A 22,032-nucleotide genomic window follows, 5' to 3' on the forward strand; every position below is an offset into this window, starting at 1 on the left:
AGCCTGTAGTGAACCCCTCACCCAGAGGTCAGAGGGGAAGTGAAGAAAGTTGCAGGGACAATGGCAGTGCTGCGGGATTGCAGGGTGTAGCTTGGCCTCGGAAGGGGTCAGAGTGGCTGCAGGGTCAGAGCATGAGCTGTGAGCCTGAGCTGACTGGCAGAAGGGGAAGAGAACTGGAGAACGTTCCAGAGCACGAGGACAGCATTTGTAAGCACCGGGAAGAGCGGGTCCTCAGGCGTGGCAAGAACCTGGTTTTGAGAGCTGGGTTTGGACGATGACTGAGTGCTACAGACCACATGGGCAGTGAGGGCCACCGGCAGTGGTTCGGTGAGGTGCAGTGCAGCCACACGTGGCCTTCCACGCACACGGGAGGGGCCTGGCAAAGGCACTGGGGCCCGGGGCCGAGTCAAGGCCCTGGGGAGGGCAGGGCATAGACAGCCGGAAAGATGACTAGACTTTTCTCCTTTTTTCCCCACTGCTTCCATCAACGAAAGGGAGGTTTTAGAGCAGCCCCGGAGCTGTGGGGCCCAGGCAGGAGGCGGCCCTGCAGGGACAGGGGTCACTGGAAGTGAGGGCGCAGCCACGTCTGGAGTAGCCCCCTTTCAGATGGGGCTGGGGTCCAGGGGTGAGGCGCGCAGCTCCGGGGCACTCCGCTCTCCCGCAGGCTCGGTGGAGGACCTCCTCCGGCGAAAGGCACAGGAGGAGCCCGAGGGCTTTGATTACAAATACGTCCTGGCGGCTTCCTTTGAAGACTCGGGGAACCACACCATGGTGATGGCGCTCTTCAACGAGGCGTACCACTCCCCTGCCGTGGCGCTGGCGCTCGTGGACAACTTTCTCTTCAAGCTGCTCTCCAGGGCCAGAGCCTCCATCACAGTGGTCAACCACCCTCAACCCCAGTCGGCCCTGGAGGCCTCTGAGGATATCTTGTATCAGTATGTGCGACTGCCCTCCCCCCAGTAGAGCCTCCCCGTCCACATCCACAGCGTGGCTCCTTTGACCACCCGTCGCTTCTTGCTTGCTTCTTGTTGTAACGACAAATTGTCCCTGTGGAGGACGGCTTCTGTGAGCAGCTCTGCTTAAACCGCCTCCTCCCTCCCTCCCTCTCTTCGTGTCCTGTCGCAGGGACCTGAAAGCACACTTTCTCATTATCAACTTGCTTTTTGGAATGGCTTTCCTGTCCAGTTCCTTTTCCATCTTGACAGTCAAGGAGCGATCCACGAAGGCCAAGCACGTCCAGTTTGCCAGTGGCGTTTACGTGGCTACTTTCTGGCTGTACGCACCGCTGTGGGACCTAGTCACCTCCCTCGTCCCCAGTCTGCTGCTGCTGGTGAGGGCTGCATGGGGCACGGGGGGCTTGCCGTGGGGACCCCGCGAAGGACCGGAAGCCTGGGCCGGCCACTCACCCAGGACATGACTCCGTCACTGACTCTGGGTAAAAGGTCCAGCACCATTGGGAGCAGAGGGGCCTGCTCCGGGGTCTCCAATCTGTGGCATGCCCATAACTGCTGCCACAAGCTAGTAAGAGGCTGTGCGCTGGGGATGTTTGTTCACAGCCCGGAAATAGCTCAGCAGGGCCCCGAGGGGGCAACTACTGGATCATGACACTCTGTGCGGGGTGGGTCACGTCCCCCTTTGCTCGGCCTGTGTTCTGTAACCGTTGCCAAGCCCCTGACCTCACGGTGCGGACTTACAGGGGCAGAGCCCACTGTGTGTGCGGTCAGAGATGAGGAAGTGGAGGGGGGCACCGGTGCAGCAAATAAGTTTGCTTATTGCTTAAAGTTGGGATCACCGCATCCTTTCTGTAATCCTTAGCATTAACTCTTAGTGACTCTTCCAAATTATCCCCCCTTTTTCCCAAGGTGGTGTTTCTGTACCACAAGGAAGAAGCTTTTACGCACAAGGACAACGTCCCGGCCTTTATCTTGGCGCTTATGCTCTATAGCTGGGCAACCATCCCCTTCATCTTCCTGACCAGCTTCTGCTTTCACTATGAAGGCAGTGCTTTTATCAAGCTCATCATCATACTCACCTTCTCGAGCATTGGCTCCCTATCTTAGTCACAAGCGAAAAAGGTGAGGACCGTCCTGTCTACACATATCTTTCATTCTTCCACTCACAGCCATGGAAGGCATACCCCCGAAAGTTAGGCTGTTCTCAGCAGCTGTCTCCTGAAGAGTCCCAAACCGTGTCCCAAACACACATCTCCAGGAGAGCGGAGAGACGTGGTGGTTATGATCATCCAGTGGGTTATGCTCAGCAACAGACAGGGAACAAAGCGCTTAGGGCGCACGCGCGTGCGCGCACATACACACACACACACACACACACACACACACACACACACAGCCGCATGGATGGACATCTGACCCTGCCGATAGGATGAATCCTGGTGACAGTCAGGAGAGCGGTGGCCTCTGAGTTTGGGAGAGAGGGGCTGACTAAACAGAGACCCGAGGGAACCTCCTTGAGATACTCTGCATCTTGAGCAAGGTGTTGGTTACATGGGTATAAACATTTGTCAAAATTCATCAAATGGTCCACTTACGATCGTGCATTTCATTGAAATAAATTATTCCTCTGTTTTTTAAAAAAGGTAGTGAGTCAGTCAATAAGCCAAGGTTGGGAGAGGGCTGTTTGGTGAGTGTGCAGTTAGGGTCGGAGCACCTGGGCAGCGAGCCGTCATTCATACTGTGCACATTGACATTGACGCCTTCACGTCTGGGCTGCATCTCTCTCTGCATTGGGTTGGATACACACACTCATTTCTACCTCTATAATTCTCTTCTCTATTTACTTGGATGCCAACCACCTCCTTTAAATTGGCATTTGGGTTTTTGTTGTTGTTGTCTCTACCTAAGAATATGTGAATAGCTCCCTGTCTTTGTCTTAGGAGCTATTCTGTCTCCTAGAGGACTGGCCACGCGTCGATTCTTAGCTATCTTGATTGGGCATGTTTTACTGGTCTAACGGTCTGCGTTCTTCCTAGTTCTCATGCCTACGAACTATGGAATTTCAGAGATGGAATTGTTTTCATCTGAGCAGATCAGAAAAGCAACAGCGTTTTGATTTTATGACTGGAACAGAACAAAAAGCATGCTGCAGACAGAGGAAAGGGGTTAGCAAAGGCATGTCCTAAGGGAACCCTAACCCCGCAGTCCTCAACTGCACTGTGCATCCGAGATTCATGGGTCAGCATGTCAAGACACACCCCAGGTGATCCCAATGTGGACGGACCAGGAATCACTCTGAGCAATGCTGCCCTTGTCTCCAGAAAGAACCTGAGGATTCCTCCCTTTCTCCTCTCCTCTGCCACCCAACCCCACCCCAGAGAGACAAGCACCCACAAGTACAAGGACACTGAAGGGCCCTGATATGGGGACAGAGCTCTCTCAGAGAGAATGACCAAGCCAGGGAGCATGGATCTCTGGGCCTTCTCTCTGGATCCCTCGACGTTTCTGGGATCCATTTCTTCTTAGATTGCTTCATGCCCTTTCTTCTCTCCTCTCCTACACGGCAACAACAAGGACTGAGACCCTTCTCCCGCTTTGCAGGAGGCCCCCTCCCACTTAAAAGTCACGGGGGAAGGAGGCTCGGACAAGGCACGAAGCTCTGGTCTGGGGGAAAGCATGCTGGTTCCTGTGTGCACCCCATCCCCACCTCCTGAGGAAGGACACCGTTAGGACACTTTGGCCTCTATACACTCACCCCGAGGGCCTCATTCGGATGCTGTTGTCATGGCAGCACAGAGTCAAGAATATAAAGCTAAATCAGAGCTCTCCTTTCTCTGAGACACCACTAAAATAATAGAAAAGGATATAAAGATGTATGAATTCATGATGAAGGAGCATCCAAAGTGCATTTGGAGGGGGAAATGGCTGAGCAAGGACCTAAATGAGCACCACAGAATCCTGGAGAGGCTTGGGAGCCAGAAGCTGGGGAGTGAAGGTGGGGCTGATAACAGTGTGTGCCTGTTTCTGCCCCCACGTCCCCTGCAGGAGGCAGAGAACACCCTCCTCTGGATGAACTGAAGTCGCTCGCACACAAGACCTACACATTCTGCCTGGTCTCCTGCCCGAGATGTCGCCCTCCCCCGTGCATAAAGCCAGCGATTGCCTCCCGGCGCCTCTTCTGCTTCTGTGGCTAGTCAGGCAGGGTCAGCGAACACTTGAGGAAAGATAGCAACCACAGAAGAGACAGAAAGCAAAGCGGACCACCAAAAAGGAAACACGGGGAAATGCAGGACACAAAACAACCATTTTGGAAAAGACGGCATCTATTAAACGGTAGAATTTTACAAGGGAAAAAACCCAACTCTGAGAGCAAGAAAGAGCAGACTGCCAGCACAAAACACTTAGCAGAAGGTGTGGGAGACGAAGCCTGTCGACCTCTCGGAAAGTAGAGCAGAAAGACAGGAGGACCAGGGAAGGTGGGGGCGGGCAGGTGCCGGGAGAGGGTCCAGGAGCTGCAGCCCCATCCCCTGAGAAGCGCTCCACAAACAGAAAGTTTGAGGAAATCACCAATAAGATCTCCCGGCGTCACAAACAAACCAAGATCAAGGCTGAAGGGATCCGTGAGACGTCCAAAGCTGAGGGGAGAAGGGTCCAGACCTTAAATCCAGACACTTCCTGGGGGACAAATTCTGGCACCATTCAACTGTCCAGCGAGCGGAAGCATGGAATGAAGGCAAGTCCAGCCACACCAAGGGAAATGCGACCCTCCGTGTCTCTTTCTCGGGAAGTCAACCGAGACACATGGGCCAGCAAAGTGAAGGAGCAAAGTAACAAAGAAGGCATGGGACCCAGAGAGGAGCAGGTCTGACCCCAGGTGCGGCGGAGAACAGCCACTTTCCGGTGGAGGGCGACTCAGAAGGTTTGTGACCTCACCCCGGCCTTTGAGCAGCTTTGGGGTAGGATCCAGAGAGAAAGAAGGAAGGAAGATAAGTGGGAGCCATGAACATCGGCCTCTTCAATTAGATGTGTCGCTCATGGACACCTTCTTTGATTCTGGTTACAATGACCTGGGGGGAAAGGGGTGGCCCCTCTCAGATTCCAAGCACTTCCCACTTAGGGCCCAGAGACACCACCTGGCTGACTGTTGGTTCCTAGGCCAGGCTCAGGAGCATTGTCTGTTTATGGTTAAGCCTTTCTCTGGATCCCACGCAGGAGCGGCAAGGCTGGTATCCTGGTGCTTACACCCTGCCCCCTCCACCTCAGCCTCCAGATGAGATTTCCAAATTTAGAGTTCTAAATAGAGCAAATTAGGAGGGCATGACTGGCTGTGCTTCCAACCCAGTCCTATCTGCCACCTTCCCAGCCGTCCTGCTGAGTTATGGTCTCAGGCACAGCTCAAGGCCTGGTCACCAGGGCCATGGCCCTCAGGCCTTGCAGCCCAGCTCACAGCTTATGCGTGCGGCCCCAAACTGTGCCTCATGCCCCTCAGCTAGGCCATGACTCTGTGGCCGTTTCTGCGTCCTGCCCCAGGACATGTTGGTTGGGAGACCTCATATCCCAAGTTCAACTCCGTGAGGAGTGGCTCCACTGATGAGAATTTCACAGGTTGGTACCCAAAAGCTGTACTGCTCTAAATCCAGGTCCTGAGAGTAGAGTTCCTTTCGTGTAATTGGTTCAGCCTCTCCCCACGGGATCTGTAAGTCATGTGTCCATGGGCTCCCTCCCCTGAATCACCCATGGGCATGGAGCTGGTTGTGTGAGCTGTCACAAAGTCTATTATTAGCGCTCCCGTCTCCATCCCTCAGTTTCTCCTTCCTTCCGGTGAGGATGCCCTGGGGCATGGAGGGACAGCAGGCAACGGCCGGGGCAGCGGGGGAGGGCTCAGGGATGCGGTCACGTTACTGGCCTGCGTCCCGTGCCACGCAGTATGAATTCATCCTCTTAAGAGGAGCTGATCAGTAGAATATTTCTTTTCCAGAGCATTTGTGTTTATTTGTTGTAAATAGACGTTTTTAAAATATTTTAAATATACATGTTTCAATTTCTTGCCAAACAACCCCGTTTGGCGTTTCTTCACTTTGTAATATAACATGAATCTAAAAATTGGCTTCTCTTAACCTCTAAGAGTCCCCAGTTTCTGTATATTTAGTTCATAACCAGCCAATTTACTGACCTTGCTTTTGTGTCTCACAGGACTTTGGCTGATTCTCGTGGCCTTTCCAGGTCCATGGAGGCAGAGAGCATCTGCAAATGATGGCTTTGTCCCCACAAACGATCTAGGCGGGGACTGTGTCCTCCTTAGCTCCCATACGAGGATGCTCAGACACCCCCACAGCTGGCCGCCCAGACCCTGCTGTCTGGCCCAGCTCCCTGGTAAACCTCATCCCCCTCCCGCCTCTCAGCTTGCCCCTTCCACAGATGAATCCCATGTGGCAGCCATGCTCTTGCTGGTTTTTCCCAAAAACAGCTCTTTGGGATTCATCTGCACAAGCGATTGGAATGGAAGTGAAATGGCAAGCTCGGGAAATATGGCCCAAAGGAAAGTGTGTACAGTGTGGAGGTTGAATGACCACCGAGGTCTTTGGGCCGGGGCCCGGGAGAGTGATGCGTGCCACGGGCTGTGCCCTTTTCTGCCTGCAAGTGAGTCAGTACTTTCTATCCCCTTCGCAGAGATGGGCTACACAATGGTGTCGGACTCCTTGGACCGTATGTTCCTACTGCTGCCAGGCCACTGCCTGGGAATGGCCCTCTTCAACTTATACTACAAATACGGAATCCAGAAGTTATGCAAAACCAGGAACCTGGACCACTGGGAGTGTAATCAAATTTGTGAGTACTGCACGTGGAAATTTTCCCTTTGACAGGATACAACTCAGTGGGTTTGGGTATGTTCACAAGGTTGTATGAGCATCACCACGATTCAATTCCAGCACATTTCCATCACCCCAAAAAGAAGCATGGTCCATTCACACAGTCTTTCCCCTGTTGCCCCTCCCCCAGCCCCTGGCAACCACTAAGCCTTCTCTCTCCGTTTGTGGACTTGCCTGTTCTGGTCCTTCGTGTCCGCCTTCTCTCGTTCAGCATCGTGTTTTCAAGGATCAACCATGTTGGAGAGGGTGTCACAGCCTCGTTCCCTTTTCATGGCTGAATCATATTCCATTGTCTGGATGGACCACAATTTGTTCATTGGGTGATGTTCATGCAGGTTGTTCCCACCTGTTGGTAGTTATGAATAATGCTGCTGCGAGATTCATGTACAAGTTCTTGTGTGAATGTGTTTTCAGTTCTCTCGACCACATACCTAGGAATGAATTTGTGTTTAGCTTTTCGAGGAACCACCAGACTGTTTTCCACAGCGGCTGCACCATTTTACATTTTGCCTGCGATGTATGAGGGTTCCAATTTGTCCACATTCTCTCTGACACCTTTAAAAAAAATTTTTTTTTTTGAGAGAAAGAGACAGAGCAAGCAGGGGGAGGGTCAGAGGGAGAGAACCTCAAGCAGACTCCCTGCCGAGCGTGGAGCCCGACGCGGGGCTCCATCCCACGACCCCAAGATCACGACCTGAGCCAAAACCCAAAGTCGGATGCTCAACCGCCTGAGCCACCCAGACGCCCCTAGATTATTCACTTTTTTAAGTTGTGGTAAAATGTATATGAAGTTTACCATTTTAACCATTTTTGAGTATACTGGTCAGTCGCATTAAGCACAATCATACTGTTGAACCACCATCTCCAGAACCATTTTCACCTTGCAAAACCAAAACAGTCCCTGTGAAACCCCAACTCCCCATCCACCAGCCCCTGGCACCCACCACCTCCCACGCCGTGTCTGTGAATTCTGCTCCTCTAGGGACCTCACATGAAACTGCCTAAGGCCTTTCTCATTTCCTTTTATAATCATCCATGAATTTACCTTTGCCAGAGACCTTTATTATTCTGATCTGTATGTCCCGGAACAGTCACTGTCTGTTATAGATTAAATGAAACTGGCAAATTGGAAAAAATAATGCATAGTATCACTCCGTTTATATCGTAAAAGCTCGTGTCTAGAAAGGGTAGAAGGGTTACACACAAACCCTAACAATAGTTTGGGGGAGTGGAGGGGTCCCTCTCACATGTTCCTTTTTTCTGATGAGTGTGTATTCATGGTATAATTTTCAAATACATGTATTTAAAGGTAAATTGTGAAAGCAAATGAGATTACAGAGGGGGCTAGAGGCTTCCAGATGTTTCGACAGGACTGGTCAGCTGAAGCTGCAGGTGACTGACAAATGATCAAAGAACCAAACATGTAAATATCTTTCCAACCACTGTCATAGAACAGGGTGAGGTCCTTGACCTCAATGCATTAGTTGTACAGCGTAGCAAGAGAAACAAAATACTGTTCATGTTTACCACCTGCTGGGACGTGGGAACAGCACTGATGACACTCATGTGTGGTTTCAACTGCATTTGCTAAGGGAGGAAAGACTGGGAAGCCAGCCCTCCAGCTGGTAACACGTACTTCTTCCCTGTTAGCAGAGGGATACACGGTCCAGGAGAGCGTCTACGCCTGGGAGTCTCTCGGGACGGGGAAGTATCTGACGGCCCTGGTCATCTCGGGGTTTGTGTACCTCATCCTGCTCTTCCTCATTGAAACCAACGTCTTGTGGGAGCTGAAAGCCAGGTTTTCTGACTTCAACAGGAAGCGACAAGTGGTGAGCGGGGTCAGCGTGTAACTCTGGAAGCCCGGGTCAATGGGCTGGCTCCACAGTCCATGGTCGGGAGTGGCCTTGACTGTCAGCATCTGAGGGAGCCTGGAAACCCTCTCATCCACCCCCAGGGCAGAGGGGTGACAGCCCGTGCCGGGGGAGGGGATGGGGGGTGGGCAGAGATCTGGAGGGACAGGGACGCAGAGGACTGGCCTGGCTCCTGTGACCCTGGTCAGCTGAATAGGAACAAGACCCTGGATTTCCTAAGACCACTCACCTTTCTGGAACACCTCTTCCCCCCCACCCCCACCCAGTCAGCCAGGAGGAGCCCCGAAGAAGAGTCTGTTCTGTCAGCTCTTGGGAAGATTCATCTGTTTTGCCTTAATAGCCCCAGGCTTCAGGTCTTTTAATTTTCCTCAAAAGCCAATACCAAGTGACGTTTCCAGGTCCTTGGGACCCTGGTTGCCCCTGAGAAAGGGGTGGTGGTGTGTGCGTGAGCCCCATGCACCCTCGGCCTCCTCCCCCACCCTCGCACTAGCAGGGACTCCCACCTCCCACCCTTGCCTCCGGAAAGCAGGTGTCGATGCACAGTGTAGCGTCAGTGCCCATAGATCAAGATGTGGTGCAGGAGGCAAAGGTCGTGGAGATTTACTTGGAAAAGCTGCGTGAGGAGAACCCACTGGTTCTTAGAGAAGTGTCAAAGGTAAAGTCAGACGTGCCTGAAAAAGCAAAGACCACCCTCCGGTGGCCCTTTCGTAAGGAAGCAGCCGCCAGGGGGCTCCCAGCGCTGCCTGCTGGCTCTCCGGGCCCCACTCAACTGGGTTGAGCTACCGTGGAGACGCACAGGCGGGGAGCTTTCCTCTGTGAACGAATCACATCCAGGGCTGTTTGCTCCCAAAGTGCCCGAGGGTAGGAGTTAGGGCCTGAACCCTCTGGCACCTCTCCGGGAGTCCCCTGTAAGGCAGGAGGGCCAGAGCCACAAACCCCAAGAGGCAGGAAGCCTCGGGGTTGGACACGACTGGCTGACCTTCTCCAGGATCTAGAAGGCAATTTTCCAGGGAGTTCCTGGTGGGGGGGTGGGGAGAGGCTCTGACAGCTCAAACCAAGCCTGGTTAGCCAGCTGCAGAGCTCCAGCCAGAATTTTATGGAGAGACCCTTCAAACATCCAGGACCTCTGTAACATTTTCCCCCAGTTTGTAAGTTCTTATTCTTTGTTTCCCTAGAGTCACTGGTGGTTCAAACAAACCAACTAACAGACAACTCAGGCAACATCAAGGGGGTTTGTTTGCTTGGAGGACTGAAGGGAAGAGGCTAATCCTGGAGAACCAGGCTCTCCATTTGTAGGGACAGAAGGAGGAGAGCAAACCCCCTAACCCTGCTGGGAGGGAAAGGAAACCTGGCCCCTCCAAGCCCCTGGGCCTGACGACAGCCAGCACCTGACCCAGGATGGTGTGACAGATGTGGGGCGGCTCTAGGCTGCCGGCCCCCAGCCACCTCACGGCACGCCTTCTGTCTTGGGCATCTCAGGTCTATGCAGAGACAGTGCCCCTGCTGGCTGTGAACAAGATCTCCTTCACCGTTCAAGCAGGGGAGTACTTTGGCCTTCCTGGCATCAACGGAGCCGGGAAAACGTCCATCTTCAAAATGCTGACTGGGGAAGAGCCCATCACCTCTGGGGATGCCTTTGTCAGGGGCCTCAGCATCCGCTCTCACCTGAGGGAGGTAGGCTGTGACCTGGGACGAGGGGGCAGCACTTGGGAAGGGGTAGCTGTTGGGAGGAGGGGATGTGGAAACGCACCTGGCGGTGTGATGCAGGCCTGGGGTGCGCTTGGTCTTTGGAAACCCCGCCTACCAGGTTTATACATGACTCCCAGCCCCATGGCCCTCCCCACCCACGATCTTCAGTGTCCAGTGCTCACAGCCCTGGATGTCCCTCCCACACCCTCCCAGGTCCTAGGTCCAATCTCCCAGCCGCTCCCACTGAACTCATGCCAAGGTTCCTGGGGACACCCGGCTTGCCTTCCTTGCCCTCGGCAGGGCATCTCATAATGCAGACCCACCTCCTGTGAGCTGCGGCCTTCCCCTCTCCTCCGGCTCTTCCCACCTTGACCCTTCTGTCCCAGACGCCCGCAGAGGGTGTTCTTTGCCCGCCCACTAGGCCATGGCACTCCTCAGGGCTGCAACACCAGCCCTCTGTCCCTCTCGCTCTACAGGGGCCGCCCCCGCCTGAGCTCAGTGGTTACTCTGTCCCCGTCTTCTGCTCGCTGAGGGCGCCCACCCAGCCTCGTCTGCAGCCCGGCCCCAGTCGTGTGTGTGTGTGTGTGTGTGTGTGTGTGTGTGTGTGTGTGTGTGTGCGTGCGCCTCCTAGACAGCCTTGCTCAGACGTCTCCCTGTTGACACCCAAGCTTCTCATAAGCTCCTCAAACCTGACCCTCTTCATGGGGTCTCCACCTCAGCTACTGGCACCAATTCGATGAACGCCCGGTAGACGCCAATGCTTGTGCCGGCCCAGTGGCCCTTGACAGCATGGAGAGTGACAGGGCGGTCAGTGGTGTGGTGTCGGCACCTGGTGGAGCCAGTGAAAGGCGCAGGGAGAGACCAAACCACGGCAGCATAATGGAGGGTATACTCTTCACAGCACAAGCCATCTAGTCGCCAAAAGTTTATCAAACCAGCTTCAGTGTCCATGACAGAGATTGCGTTCAGAGAGAAAGCAGAAGAACCCACGCAAGCCTGTTCTGTAATCTTTAGCCCCTTTGTGTTTGGTGCCCACAGCGGGGGTGAACAGCCGTAGCCAACATAAGCCTCTCACGGCCGCGAGACACTTACGACTCATTTTAACTCTTTTCCTATTGTACCAATTACAGGGGAGGCTTCTGGTAATGGCAAATTGCGTGACTCTGACCCCCTTCCTGGCAAGAACTGTAATAACAGGACCAAATTTTAAAAACATCTCCAGAGAGCCTCCTGAGAAGATAGTGAAGACTTATGAGGCAGGAGGTAGGACAGGGAGAGGACCAGGGAGGCAACCACGTTCGGTCGGGGTGGCTGGGAGCCCAGGGTTGCTCCTGATGCTGAAGTGACAGGCACTGAGGTGAGTGCCTCCTTTCTTAGAGTGAGGACCCCGAAGGGCTGCGCCCTGGGTGCAGGGATGAGCCACATGTAGACAAGCTCATCCAAGGACCACAAAAGGACCTGGACTCATGTCAGTCCCTGAAACAGGGCTGACAGGACCCCAAGCCACCAATGCTCCCAAGCACCTGGTGGGAGCCAATGTCAACCTCTGAGGAAAAATGATACCATCCTTGGCTACAAACAATTTTGCAAATGCAATGCTTGGTACACAATAAAATTAACCAGATATATGTGCATAAAAGACAAAGCCCCCCTTCAAAAAAAGTAAGAACGAAGCCTGGAGAGTCAAAAGGGCAGAAGTTATCCAAGAGAAGGTAAGAATGTTGGGCAGACCTTCGAGAACACCCTGAGGGGTCCCTGTCCTGGCGCTCGCACCCCCTGAGCAGCCCCTCCCATGCTGGACCAGGGTTGGTCCGGGTGGCAGCAAAATTTGCAAGAGATGGTATGTCACGTCCAAGACTGGGTTACCGAAGACACTACAGCTTCTGCGTGGGGTACACCCTCTCCCGCATATCCCTCACAGTGGGGGAAGCTAACTGCACATCCTGATGGTGCTCACACAGCCCATGGTGGGGCCCACGTGGTGTAGAGCGGCACGGGAGTCCTGAGACCTGCCCACAGCTACGTGAACGAGCTCTGCAGCAGATCCTCCAGGCTCCCAGGGACGCGGGCTTGGCGGGGAGGCCAAGGGCCACCTCATGATGGAGCCTGCCCAGGACCGCCCAGCCAAGCTGTCCCCAGATCCATGAGCTGAGCTTCAGAAGCCATGAAATAATGAGCAAACCATGGCTAAGTTTTGGAGTAACTCGTTATGTGGCAATATATGACAAGCTGATACAAAGGATCTGGTGAAAAGTTTTCACAGACACATAATTGAAGTCCCAGAAGGAAAGGATGCAAATAGGATGCAAAGTGGAATTTGAAAAATTAATGTCTATGACTTATCCAAAATTTATGAAAGACATCGAATTACAAATAAATAAATCCCTATCAGCCCTAAGCAGGAGAAATTACTAGAAATAAATCCCTAAGAACATTATAATAAATCTGCTGGAAAATAAACACAGGAAGAAAATCTTGCAGGGACCCACTTTCAGAAGAGCAACAATCAGACTGGCAGGTGACGTCTTAACAGAAATGACAGTGCCCAGAAGACAACAGGACGACACCCCAGAAATGATGGAGGCGCTAACAACCAGCCTACAATAATACACTCAGTAAAGTCATGCTGTAAAATGAAGGTATGAAAAGAAGACATTTTTGGGGCACCTGGGTGGCTCAGTCGGTTAAGTGACTGCCTTCAGCTCAGGTCATGATCCTGGAGTCCCGGAATCGAGTCCCGCATTGGGCTCCCTGCTCAGCAGGGAACCTGCTTCTCCCTCTGACCCTCCCCTCTCTCGTGCACTCACTCTCTCTCTCACTCTGTCAAATAAATAAATAAAATCTTAAAAAAAAAAGACATTTTCACATAAACACTGACAGAACTGATCACCAGCACACGTGTGCCAAAAAAAATTAAAAATCACAGAGCCATCTTTAGGCAGAGGGAAAATGATCCCTAAAGGAAGTTCAAAGACGCAGAAAAGATTGAAAAGTGATTAAAAAAAAGGGGGGGGAAATGTATGAGTTTTGATTAAACGAAGCTATAAGAATAATAATGTCTTCTGAAGTTCAAAATATGTACACAGTGACGGTAGATGACAGTGATGGCTGTGGGGGGGGACGATAAGCCACTACGGGGCACAGGAGGAAAACGAGAATGATCACATGATTGGGGACAAGCAGGCACACGCAGGAGGAGCCCAGAGCACACGGGACAAGCAACCCTGAAGAAGCTGGTGCATGGAATCCTGATACATCAGCGAGTTCATTCAGCAGAAACGGACTGAAGACCCCAGTGGAAAGACTGTCGGGGAGATACTCATCAGCTGAAACATCCAGTTAGCACACGGCCCAGCAAGTCCACTCACTGGTATGTGCCCAAGAGAAATGAAAACCTACGTCCACACAGCAGCTTGTACACGGACGTTCACAGCAACGGGATTCACAACTCCAGTGTCAGTCAGTGGGTGAGTGGATACGCAAAACGTGATCTATCCATACAGTGGAGTAACATTCAGCCACATAAAGGAATGAAGCACGGACGCCTGCTGCAACACTTGATGCTCAGTGACAGAAGCCACTTACGGAAGGCCATGTATCAGGGGCACCTGGCTGGCTCAGTGGGAGGGGCATGTGCTCCTGATCTCGGGGTCGGGAGTTCAAGCCCCAGGTTGCATGTAGACATTACTTAAATAAGTTTCTTAAAAAGACTTTATTTATTTATTTGAGAGAGAAAAAGAGAGAGTGCAAATGGGGAGGGGCAGAGGGGGAGGGAGAAGCAGACTCCCCACTGAGCGTGGAGCCTGACGTGGGACTCGATCCCACAACCCTGAGATGACGACCTGAGCCGAAACCAAGAGTCAGATGCTCAACTGAGTCACCCATGCACCCCTTTTAAATTTTTTAAAATATTTATTTAAGGTATGCCTGGGTGGCTCAGCCGGTGAAGCATCTGCCTTTGGCTCAGGTCATGATCTCAGGGTCCTAGGATCGAGCCCCACATTGGGGTCCCTGCTCCGTGGGGAGTCTGCTTGGGATTCTCTCCCTCTGCCTGCCACTTGCTCTTGCTCTACCACTCTCTCTCTCTAAAATAAATAAATCTTTAAAAACAAATTTTTTTAAAAGGCCATTATATGATTTGCCTTATGTCAAATGTCAGACCAAGCAAATGTATAGACAGTAGGTAGATTAGTGGTTGCCAGGGGCTGAGGGTATTAGAAGCAATGGGGAGTGAGTGCTAATGGATATGGGGTTTCTTTGGGGGAGATGAAATGCTCTAAACCTGATTGTGATGATAAACGCACCACTCTGAATATGCTAAAAACCACCCAACTGTACACATTCAATGGGTGAATGTGGTGAACAGGTGAATTCCATGGTATGTGAATTGTGTGTCTCAATAAAGCTGCTATAAAAGGCAAGGAACAGGGGCACCTGAGTGGCTCAGTTAAGCGTCCAACTCTTGGTTTTGGCTCCAGTCATGATCTCAACATTGAGGGATCAAGCCCCATGTCAGGCTCTGCACTCAGCACCAAGTCAGCTTGGGATTCTCTCCCTCTCCCGACTCATGCACACATTCTCTCTTTCTTGCTCTCAAATAAATAAAATCTTTTTAAAAAGGAGGGGGGTGAGAAACAAAGAAACAAACAAAGAAAGGAAGGGAGAAGAGAAAGGGCAGCGGCTGGTCCTTGGCAGATCCCAAACCCGGTCTTACTGTCACCAGCCCTCCAGCCCATAGACCTTTCCTGAAGCTCATGCAGAAGGAAGAACGAACGTGTTCCATAAACTCAGGTGACTAGAAATGTTATATCTCTTTGTGTTAATTAAAATCAAGTGACATCTGCCAGGAAATCGGATTTCAGTCTCCACACAACCCTTCTGCACATCACCTCCTGGCAGTGTGTGACCTTGCCATTAGAAATGTGGGCTTTAAGTCTAGTTAAGCCTGCCCCTCCAACCCTCCACTTCCTCCTGGGAATCTTGCACGGATTCATCTCGTCAGCAAACTCCTTGCTCTCCCCGCCGTGTGAGCCTGCTGCTCACCGCCCTTTAGATGGACAAGTCCTTTCAAGCATTCTTAATATATCTAAGATATATTCTTAGCCGGATGCACTGGTGTTCTAAGCCACGGCTGTGACACATGTTTCCATGAGCCCCACTCACCGCCCCAGAATTATGTGGCTCCACTGAGGGGTTGTCCTAGGCCCACGGCACCACCGAGTGCTGAACAGGGCTCTGTGGCCGCCCCAGCCAAGCCCCAGTGTACTGTGGGCTCACATGTGCAAGAACATCACATTCCTTCATTTTCTTTAAATCACATTACGTTTTCAAGCCTTCTACCCCAAAACTGTTTCAAGAGATAGAAAACCTGTATAGACCCAAACCAGAGGTAAACTGAAATAAAGGTCAAAGATCTGTGCCTTCTTGGGACGCCTGGATGGCTCGGTTGATTAAGCATTTGCCTTCGGCTCAGGTTGTGATCTCAGGGTCCTGGGTAGAACCCCACGTCGGGCTCTCTGCTCGGGGGGAACCCGCAGTGCTCGCTTCGGCAGCACATATACTAAAATCAGGGGGGAACCCGCTTCTCCCTCTCCCTCTGCTCCTCCTCTCCCCTTTTCACAAATAAAATCTTTAAAAATAAAAAAAAGCAAAAAAACAAAAGCAACCCTCCATCCTGCTCATGACTCTAAAACAATTTTCAGCGAACTAGAAATAGGAATAAAACCAGGTTAAAATCACCCAATGAAGGTGACCTACCAGAAATCTTCGTATCTCATAGTGAGACGCTTGACACGTCTTGGTTCAAGTCTGCTTTTCCTGCCGACACGTTGCTCCTGGTGGCAGGTGTCTTTGGGGGAAGCCCCACCCTCCGCTGTGTGATGTTCCAGGTGCATTCCCCCCTCGTTCACTCCATCCAGGCGGTTTTCCTGTCTGCGTCCATCAGAGCAGCGCACCCCACCCCTGACAGGGGCACCCAGAGCAGCCCTTCGCTTCAGTGGGGAGACGGATGGGAAGAAGAGCATTGATTATTTCTCAAGAATGGCGTCCTACCACTTTCATCATCTACTCCAGGAGAGCCCCTGATCAGGGGCACAAACCAGGGCAGTTCACTGCAAGTTTATAAAGGCAAAAACTTGAAAATAACTCACGTGTGCCTGGGTGTTTTATAAGCAGCTAAATAAAATCTAGAAGCCTTTCCCGAACGACTAAGTAGCAGTTAAACTGAGTCGGAGTAGACCTGTATTTTTTGACCGAGAAAAATCTTTAAGATATAATGTTGAGGGGTGCCTGGGTGGCTCGGTTGGGTGGGCTCGGTTGGGCAGGGAGTTGCTGGGCACTGAGGTTTCATGCCAGGCAGGCGGAAGGAAGGGGCCTGCGTGTCTGCGCATAGACAGCGGCAGCAAGCACTGCATCCGGGCTCCCTAACGCCACTGTCGTCCCACTCCCCCCTCCCCCCACGTGGCACACGTCCGTCCACGTGGCAAACACACAAGGCAGAGCAGGAGCCTGGGCAGGGGCCATGCCAGGGCAGGGGTGCAGGCCTGGACGCAGCTGGCGGCTTTCCTTCTGACGTGCCTCCCTCTTGGACTGCCTTCCAACCCCAGGTGCGGCAGTGGGTGGGCTACTGCCCCCAGTTTGACACCCTGTTCAACCACATGACAGGCCGGGAGATGCTGGTGGTATACGCCCGGATCCGGGGCATCCCTGAGAGCCACATCAGCGCCTGCGTGGAGCAGATTCTTGACAGCTTACTCATGTACGCGTACGTGGACAAGCTGGTGAAGACCTACAGGTGAGACTTTCCACCTTCACTGATGAGAAGTGCCCTGGCACTCCTCAGTGCAGGCGGCGGCCATCAGCTCTGGGTTTGGGGTCACTGCGTGGATTTGTGGGAGGTGGCCCCATCCTGTGGACGACGGGTCCATGGCCCGTGCTGCCCAGAGGCACTGCTTCCGCTAGGCCCCGGGCAGGTAGGGGACTAAGGACAAGCAGGTAGCATCACAGGTGTTATTGTCCTGCGCGTCACAAAGGGCGGATTTTTGGTAGGCTCGTGTTTCAAGTGCGTTACCTTATCTCGCTGCGTCTGGGGCATCTGAACTGATGTCTGGCTGCGAAGCTGGGCGTCTTCCTCTGTCCTCTGCGCTGCTGATAAGGGCCAGTCTCTTTAGCTTACACAGCAGGGCCAGTCCCAGGACTCCCTCGGGGGTGTGTGCAGCGCCCCCTGGAGGATGCTGGCACTATCCCACTCCTAGGACCAAGGAGTCAGAGATGCCCAGGCGGTAGGTGACTGCTGACGTTGGCTCTTCCCTCCCTGTTGACTTTGGTTTCAGGTAGGTTTTTGTACTTCCTCGCATCCTTTCAAGATTAAATGAGTTAACACTTGCAAAGTTTAGAACAGCCCCGCGCACATTGTAAATGCTATGTGTTCGGGGCGCCTGGGTGGCTCAGTTGGTTGAGCGGCTGCCTTCGGCTCAGGTCATGATCCTGGAGTTCCGGGATCGAGTCCCGCATCGGGCTCCCTGCTCAGCGGGGAGTCTGCTTCTCCCTCTAACCCTCTCTCCTCTCATGTGCGCTCTCTCTCTCTCATTCTCTCTCTCAAATAAATAAATAAATAAAACTAAAAAAAAAAAATGCTATGTGTTCATTCAAGAAAAGTTAGCTAAAATGGCTCTCTGTCCTTACAGCCCTAGAGACCGTAGAGACCCTCAAAGAAGACTCATAGACCACGTTCCCACCCTGGACTGACCCCTCTGTCCAGAGCCATGATCTATACACTGAGTGGACAGTCAAATCACAATGCAACCTCATAGGAGGGTGGTGGGCATATTACTAGAGCCCCACTCAGGGGCTGTGGGACACTTCCTCAACAGAGAACAGAAAGCCTTCGTGTGTGTGTGTGTGTGTGTGTGTGTGTGTGTGTGTGTGTGTGTGTGTGTGTAGGGGGATTGGGCTACTGCTGATTATTAATTGCCTTTCACCCCAACCTTTCCCTCCCTGCTCCCAGTGGTGGCAACAAGCGGAAGCTGAGCACAGGGATCGCCCTGCTTGGAGAGCCTTCGGTCATCTCCCTGGATGAGCCATCCACTGGCATGGACCCCGTGGCCCCGCACCTGCTCTGGGACACTGTGGCACGGGCCCGAGAGTCCGGCAAGGCCATCATCATCACCTCCCACGGGTAGAGCCGGGGTCTTGGGGGGTCAGTGGAAGAGCCAGGACGAGGGCTGGCCGGGTGGGGCCGGGTGGACAGAAGACCTGTCAGCAGCTAGCTCAGACTCTGTGAGGAAAGTCACCAGCTAGCCATGTGGGCCACCCTCTGAACATGGGAATCAGGAACAGTGCTATCCGGCCGTCGACACCGGCCCCTCTGCCTGAGCCTTTGACACGGAAGGCAGGCGTCGGCATCCCCCGGCCCCGTGTCAGGCCTCTGCCCCTCTCCCCAGCATGGAGGAATGCGAGGCCTTGTGCACCCGGCTGGCCATCATGGTGCAGCGTCAGTTCAAGTGCCTGGGCAGCCCACAGCACCTCAAGAGCAAGTTTGGCAGCGGCTACTCCCTGCGGGCCAAGGTCCGGAGCGACGGGCAGCAGGGGGCGCTGGAGGAGTTCAAGGCGTTTGTGAACCTGATCTTCCCAGGTGAGGGCCACTGCACAGAGGGCATCTGTGCCTCACCCCTGCCGAGTCCCCCATCCCTGGCCCCTGGGAAGAGGGCCGTGATTCCATGGTCCCAGGCCCTCCAGCCTGGCCTTCATGGGGACATGGTGTCTTCTTCATGCAGGCAGCATCCTGGAAAATGAGCACCAAGGGATGGTCCATTACCACCTGCCCGGGGATGACCTCAGCTGGGCCAAGGTGAGTGTACCTGCCCATCAGAGGGAGCAAACCTGTGATGTCACCGGCTTTCTGGGGTGACTTGTTTTCTTTTCTGCGTGAAAGATGCATTAAAAGCATCTCCTCTCTGCCAACCCCATGACAACATTCACGTGGATTTCATAAAACATAAGGATGTGTGCATGGGAAGGGGTCTCTGAGATCAGCTCCTCTTGCCCCCTCATTTCATAGAGAGGGAAGAGGGTCCAGAGAGGGGACACCACATGCCCAGGGTCCCACAGCAAGCCAGAGATCCAGCTGGGGCTTCTGCCTGCTGGCACCATTCCCAGCCAGAGCCTTTCCCTAAGATCACAGACAGCTAACTTCCCTAGGACTGACTTCTTGGGAGGTGCTCTGGGCGCAACTGAAAAAGAGATGGGTCTTTTGGGGGCTTCATCACACCCAAGACCCTCCCTCTTTCCACTCTCTGCTGCCTCCTCTCCCCTCCCTTGTGCCCCCTGTCCACAGTGCCCTCCTCCTTCCCAACAGGTATTTGACATTCTGGAGCAAGCCAAGATGAAGTTCATGCTGGACGACTACTCTCTCAACCAAGTCTCCCTGGAGGACATTTTCCTGAACTTTACCTGCTCTGTGCACCCAACCAAAGAGGAACACAAACAAGGGCAAGCAGAGCCAGCAGACTATTCATCAACCTCTCCACCTCCCTCCCAGCCTCCCTCTCCACTTTTCTCCCAGCCCCTCTCTCCACCTCCCTCCCAGCGTCCCTCTCTACTTTCCTCCCAGTCTCCGTCTCCTCTTCCCTCCCAGCCTCCTGCCCAGCCTCCCTCTCCACCTCCCTCCCAACCTCCCTCTCTACTTTCCTCCCAGTTTCCCTCTCCTCTTCCCTCCTAGCCTCCCTCTCCACCTGCCTCCTGGCCTCCCTCTCCAGCTGGCTCTCCTCCTCCCTCCCAGCCTCCCTCACCACTTCCCTCAGACATTTACTTGCTGTAATAAAGAGTGCAAAACCTGCCATAGGCTGCAAGGAGTACAAAGGCAGCCTGTAGACCCAGTGAACTCAGTTCAGAGACTGGGTGGCTCTCTGCCAGATTGGGCCCTCTCAACTTAGAGGCCTGGTGGAGAACCTAGTTCCATTTCAGTGGAAAAGGATCCCCTTGAGTCCCGCCTGGGTGGCTTCATGGCCTCATTGAGACCTGGCTGTGGAAGCAGCCTCAGAGAAACACCTACCATGTCCTCTCAAGGTGTAGTGGCTTGGGGGTGACCATGGTTCTCATGATACTGTCCTTCTGAAGGCAAGAAAAAAGAGATTGATGAGTTTGCTAACCTGAGTCTCAATTTTTCAGTGTTTTAGTATTTCAGTATTTGGATTTGTGAGTCTCCATTTGTTCTCTGCCCACCCCCCCCGCCCCCACCCCAGTCCTTACAAATCTTAGGAGTGAGCCTGCATGTGACAGTACATCAACCCATGAAGTATTATTCAGATGAGTAACCTGAAACTTAAGAGACATTCATCAACTTTCACAGTCAACAGGGAGTGGAGCCAAGATTCAACTCACGTAGAGGCTCTCAAAGTGGGGTTCCTAAGCAGCAGCCAGAAACATGCTAGAAATTCAGATTCTTGGGCCCCACCCCAGACCTCCTGAACTGGAAATATTTGGGGTGAGACCCAGCAATCTGTGTTGTAAGGACCCCACATGAACAAGTACTTCTGATGCAGCTCAGGCATGAGAACTACAGAGGGCAGGGCTGTGTGCTCCAGGCCACAGCACGGGCCAGCCTCTGTGCACAGATGGATGTGGCTGTGCACCTTTGTCATAAGCACCCTCCTCTGGCGCATGCCCTGTCAGAGCCTTGCTCCAGCGTGCTCACGCCAGTCCCTTCTAAAAAGCCCCCTCTGCTCCTCCTTTGCAGGTAGTTCTCTCCCTCTTTTCCCAGCCAAGCTCCAGGAAAGTTGGTGTCTCCTGACCCTGACCAAACATCCTACCTGCCATCACCCCTCACCCAAAATTACAGCACTGCTCCACCCCTGGCTGCCACACGGCGGGTCTCTCCATCCTCCCTCCCTGTGCCTGCTCTGTGGCATTTCACAGAATCCTTCCCACAGCCTTTCTCCCTCACTCCCGCCTCTGTGCCCTGCTGTCCTTGAATCTTTCTCATTCACCCCCCACCCCATGTCTTCAACTGCCATCTTCTTCCAGCTGGGAACTTCCCCGACCCGACAGTCTCGAATTTTCCAGTGAGTTCTCACCCTCCTGCGTGGGTGTGTCCAGTGGGAAATGGGCTCTTCTCACCCTCTGGGAGTGGCTTGTTACCCTACGGGGCCCCCAGGGCTCTTCCTGCCAGGGCGATGGATGCAGGCAAGGGCCCACAGCATGGCCAACAGAAGAACACTGGTTTTCTGAAAAATAAGAATACTTTACCTGCGAATAAAGGAAAAACGATGAGGACACAAAGAACCGGGGAGAGGACAGCTGAGGGACTTAAGAGAGCAACATGCTATTTTGGGCTCCCCAGGGGAGTGGGTGTGGTGACAAAGGTGCTACTGGAGTCCAGGCTGGAATGGCACACCTGTGCCCTGGGGGAGATCAGCAACAAAGTCACAGTGCAGGGGAGGAGGAGGACAACACAGTAACAAAGCGGAGAACAGTAACCAAAGGTGTGAGGAAGGAGGAGAAACTGCAGAGTCCACCCTGGGTTCCTCCTCCTGCTTCTGGGTGGAACATGGGCCACCTGGGGAGCAGCCCCAAGCCCGCTGGGCTCCATCCACTCTGTTTCCTGTGCGCCCCACCTCGGCCCCTCCTTCAACCCCAAGCCCAGGGCCTGGT

At 53.2% G+C, this 22,032-nt stretch overlaps 1 protein-coding gene across 1 annotated transcript in view; it reads left to right on the top strand.

Moving 5' to 3' along the window:
* LOC114215658 (ATP-binding cassette sub-family A member 17-like) overlaps nucleotides 1–20,200 on the top strand; it is a 61,836-nt gene extending 41,636 nt beyond the window's left edge. Inside the window, 14 exon segments of the mRNA XM_088017053.1 lie at nucleotides 665–935; nucleotides 1,126–1,330; nucleotides 1,863–2,049; nucleotides 2,052–2,075; nucleotides 6,624–6,782; nucleotides 8,474–8,661; nucleotides 9,224–9,349; nucleotides 10,174–10,368; nucleotides 16,989–17,176; nucleotides 18,389–18,559; nucleotides 18,825–19,015; nucleotides 19,158–19,231; nucleotides 19,739–19,885; nucleotides 20,123–20,200. Coding sequence (XP_087873179.1) covers nucleotides 665–935; nucleotides 1,126–1,330; nucleotides 1,863–2,049; nucleotides 2,052–2,075; nucleotides 6,624–6,782; nucleotides 8,474–8,661; nucleotides 9,224–9,349; nucleotides 10,174–10,368; nucleotides 16,989–17,176; nucleotides 18,389–18,559; nucleotides 18,825–19,015; nucleotides 19,158–19,231; nucleotides 19,739–19,885; nucleotides 20,123–20,200 — 2,204 coding nt within the window.
* Nucleotides 20,201–22,032: the final 1,832 nt, after the last annotated feature.

Source organism: Eumetopias jubatus, unplaced genomic scaffold (genome assembly GCF_037043125.1).
Source record: "Eumetopias jubatus isolate StellerSeaLion01/CBP00866 unplaced genomic scaffold, mEumJub1_p1.0 scaffold_12, whole genome shotgun sequence".
Taxonomy (NCBI): Eukaryota; Metazoa; Chordata; class Mammalia; order Carnivora; family Otariidae; genus Eumetopias; species Eumetopias jubatus.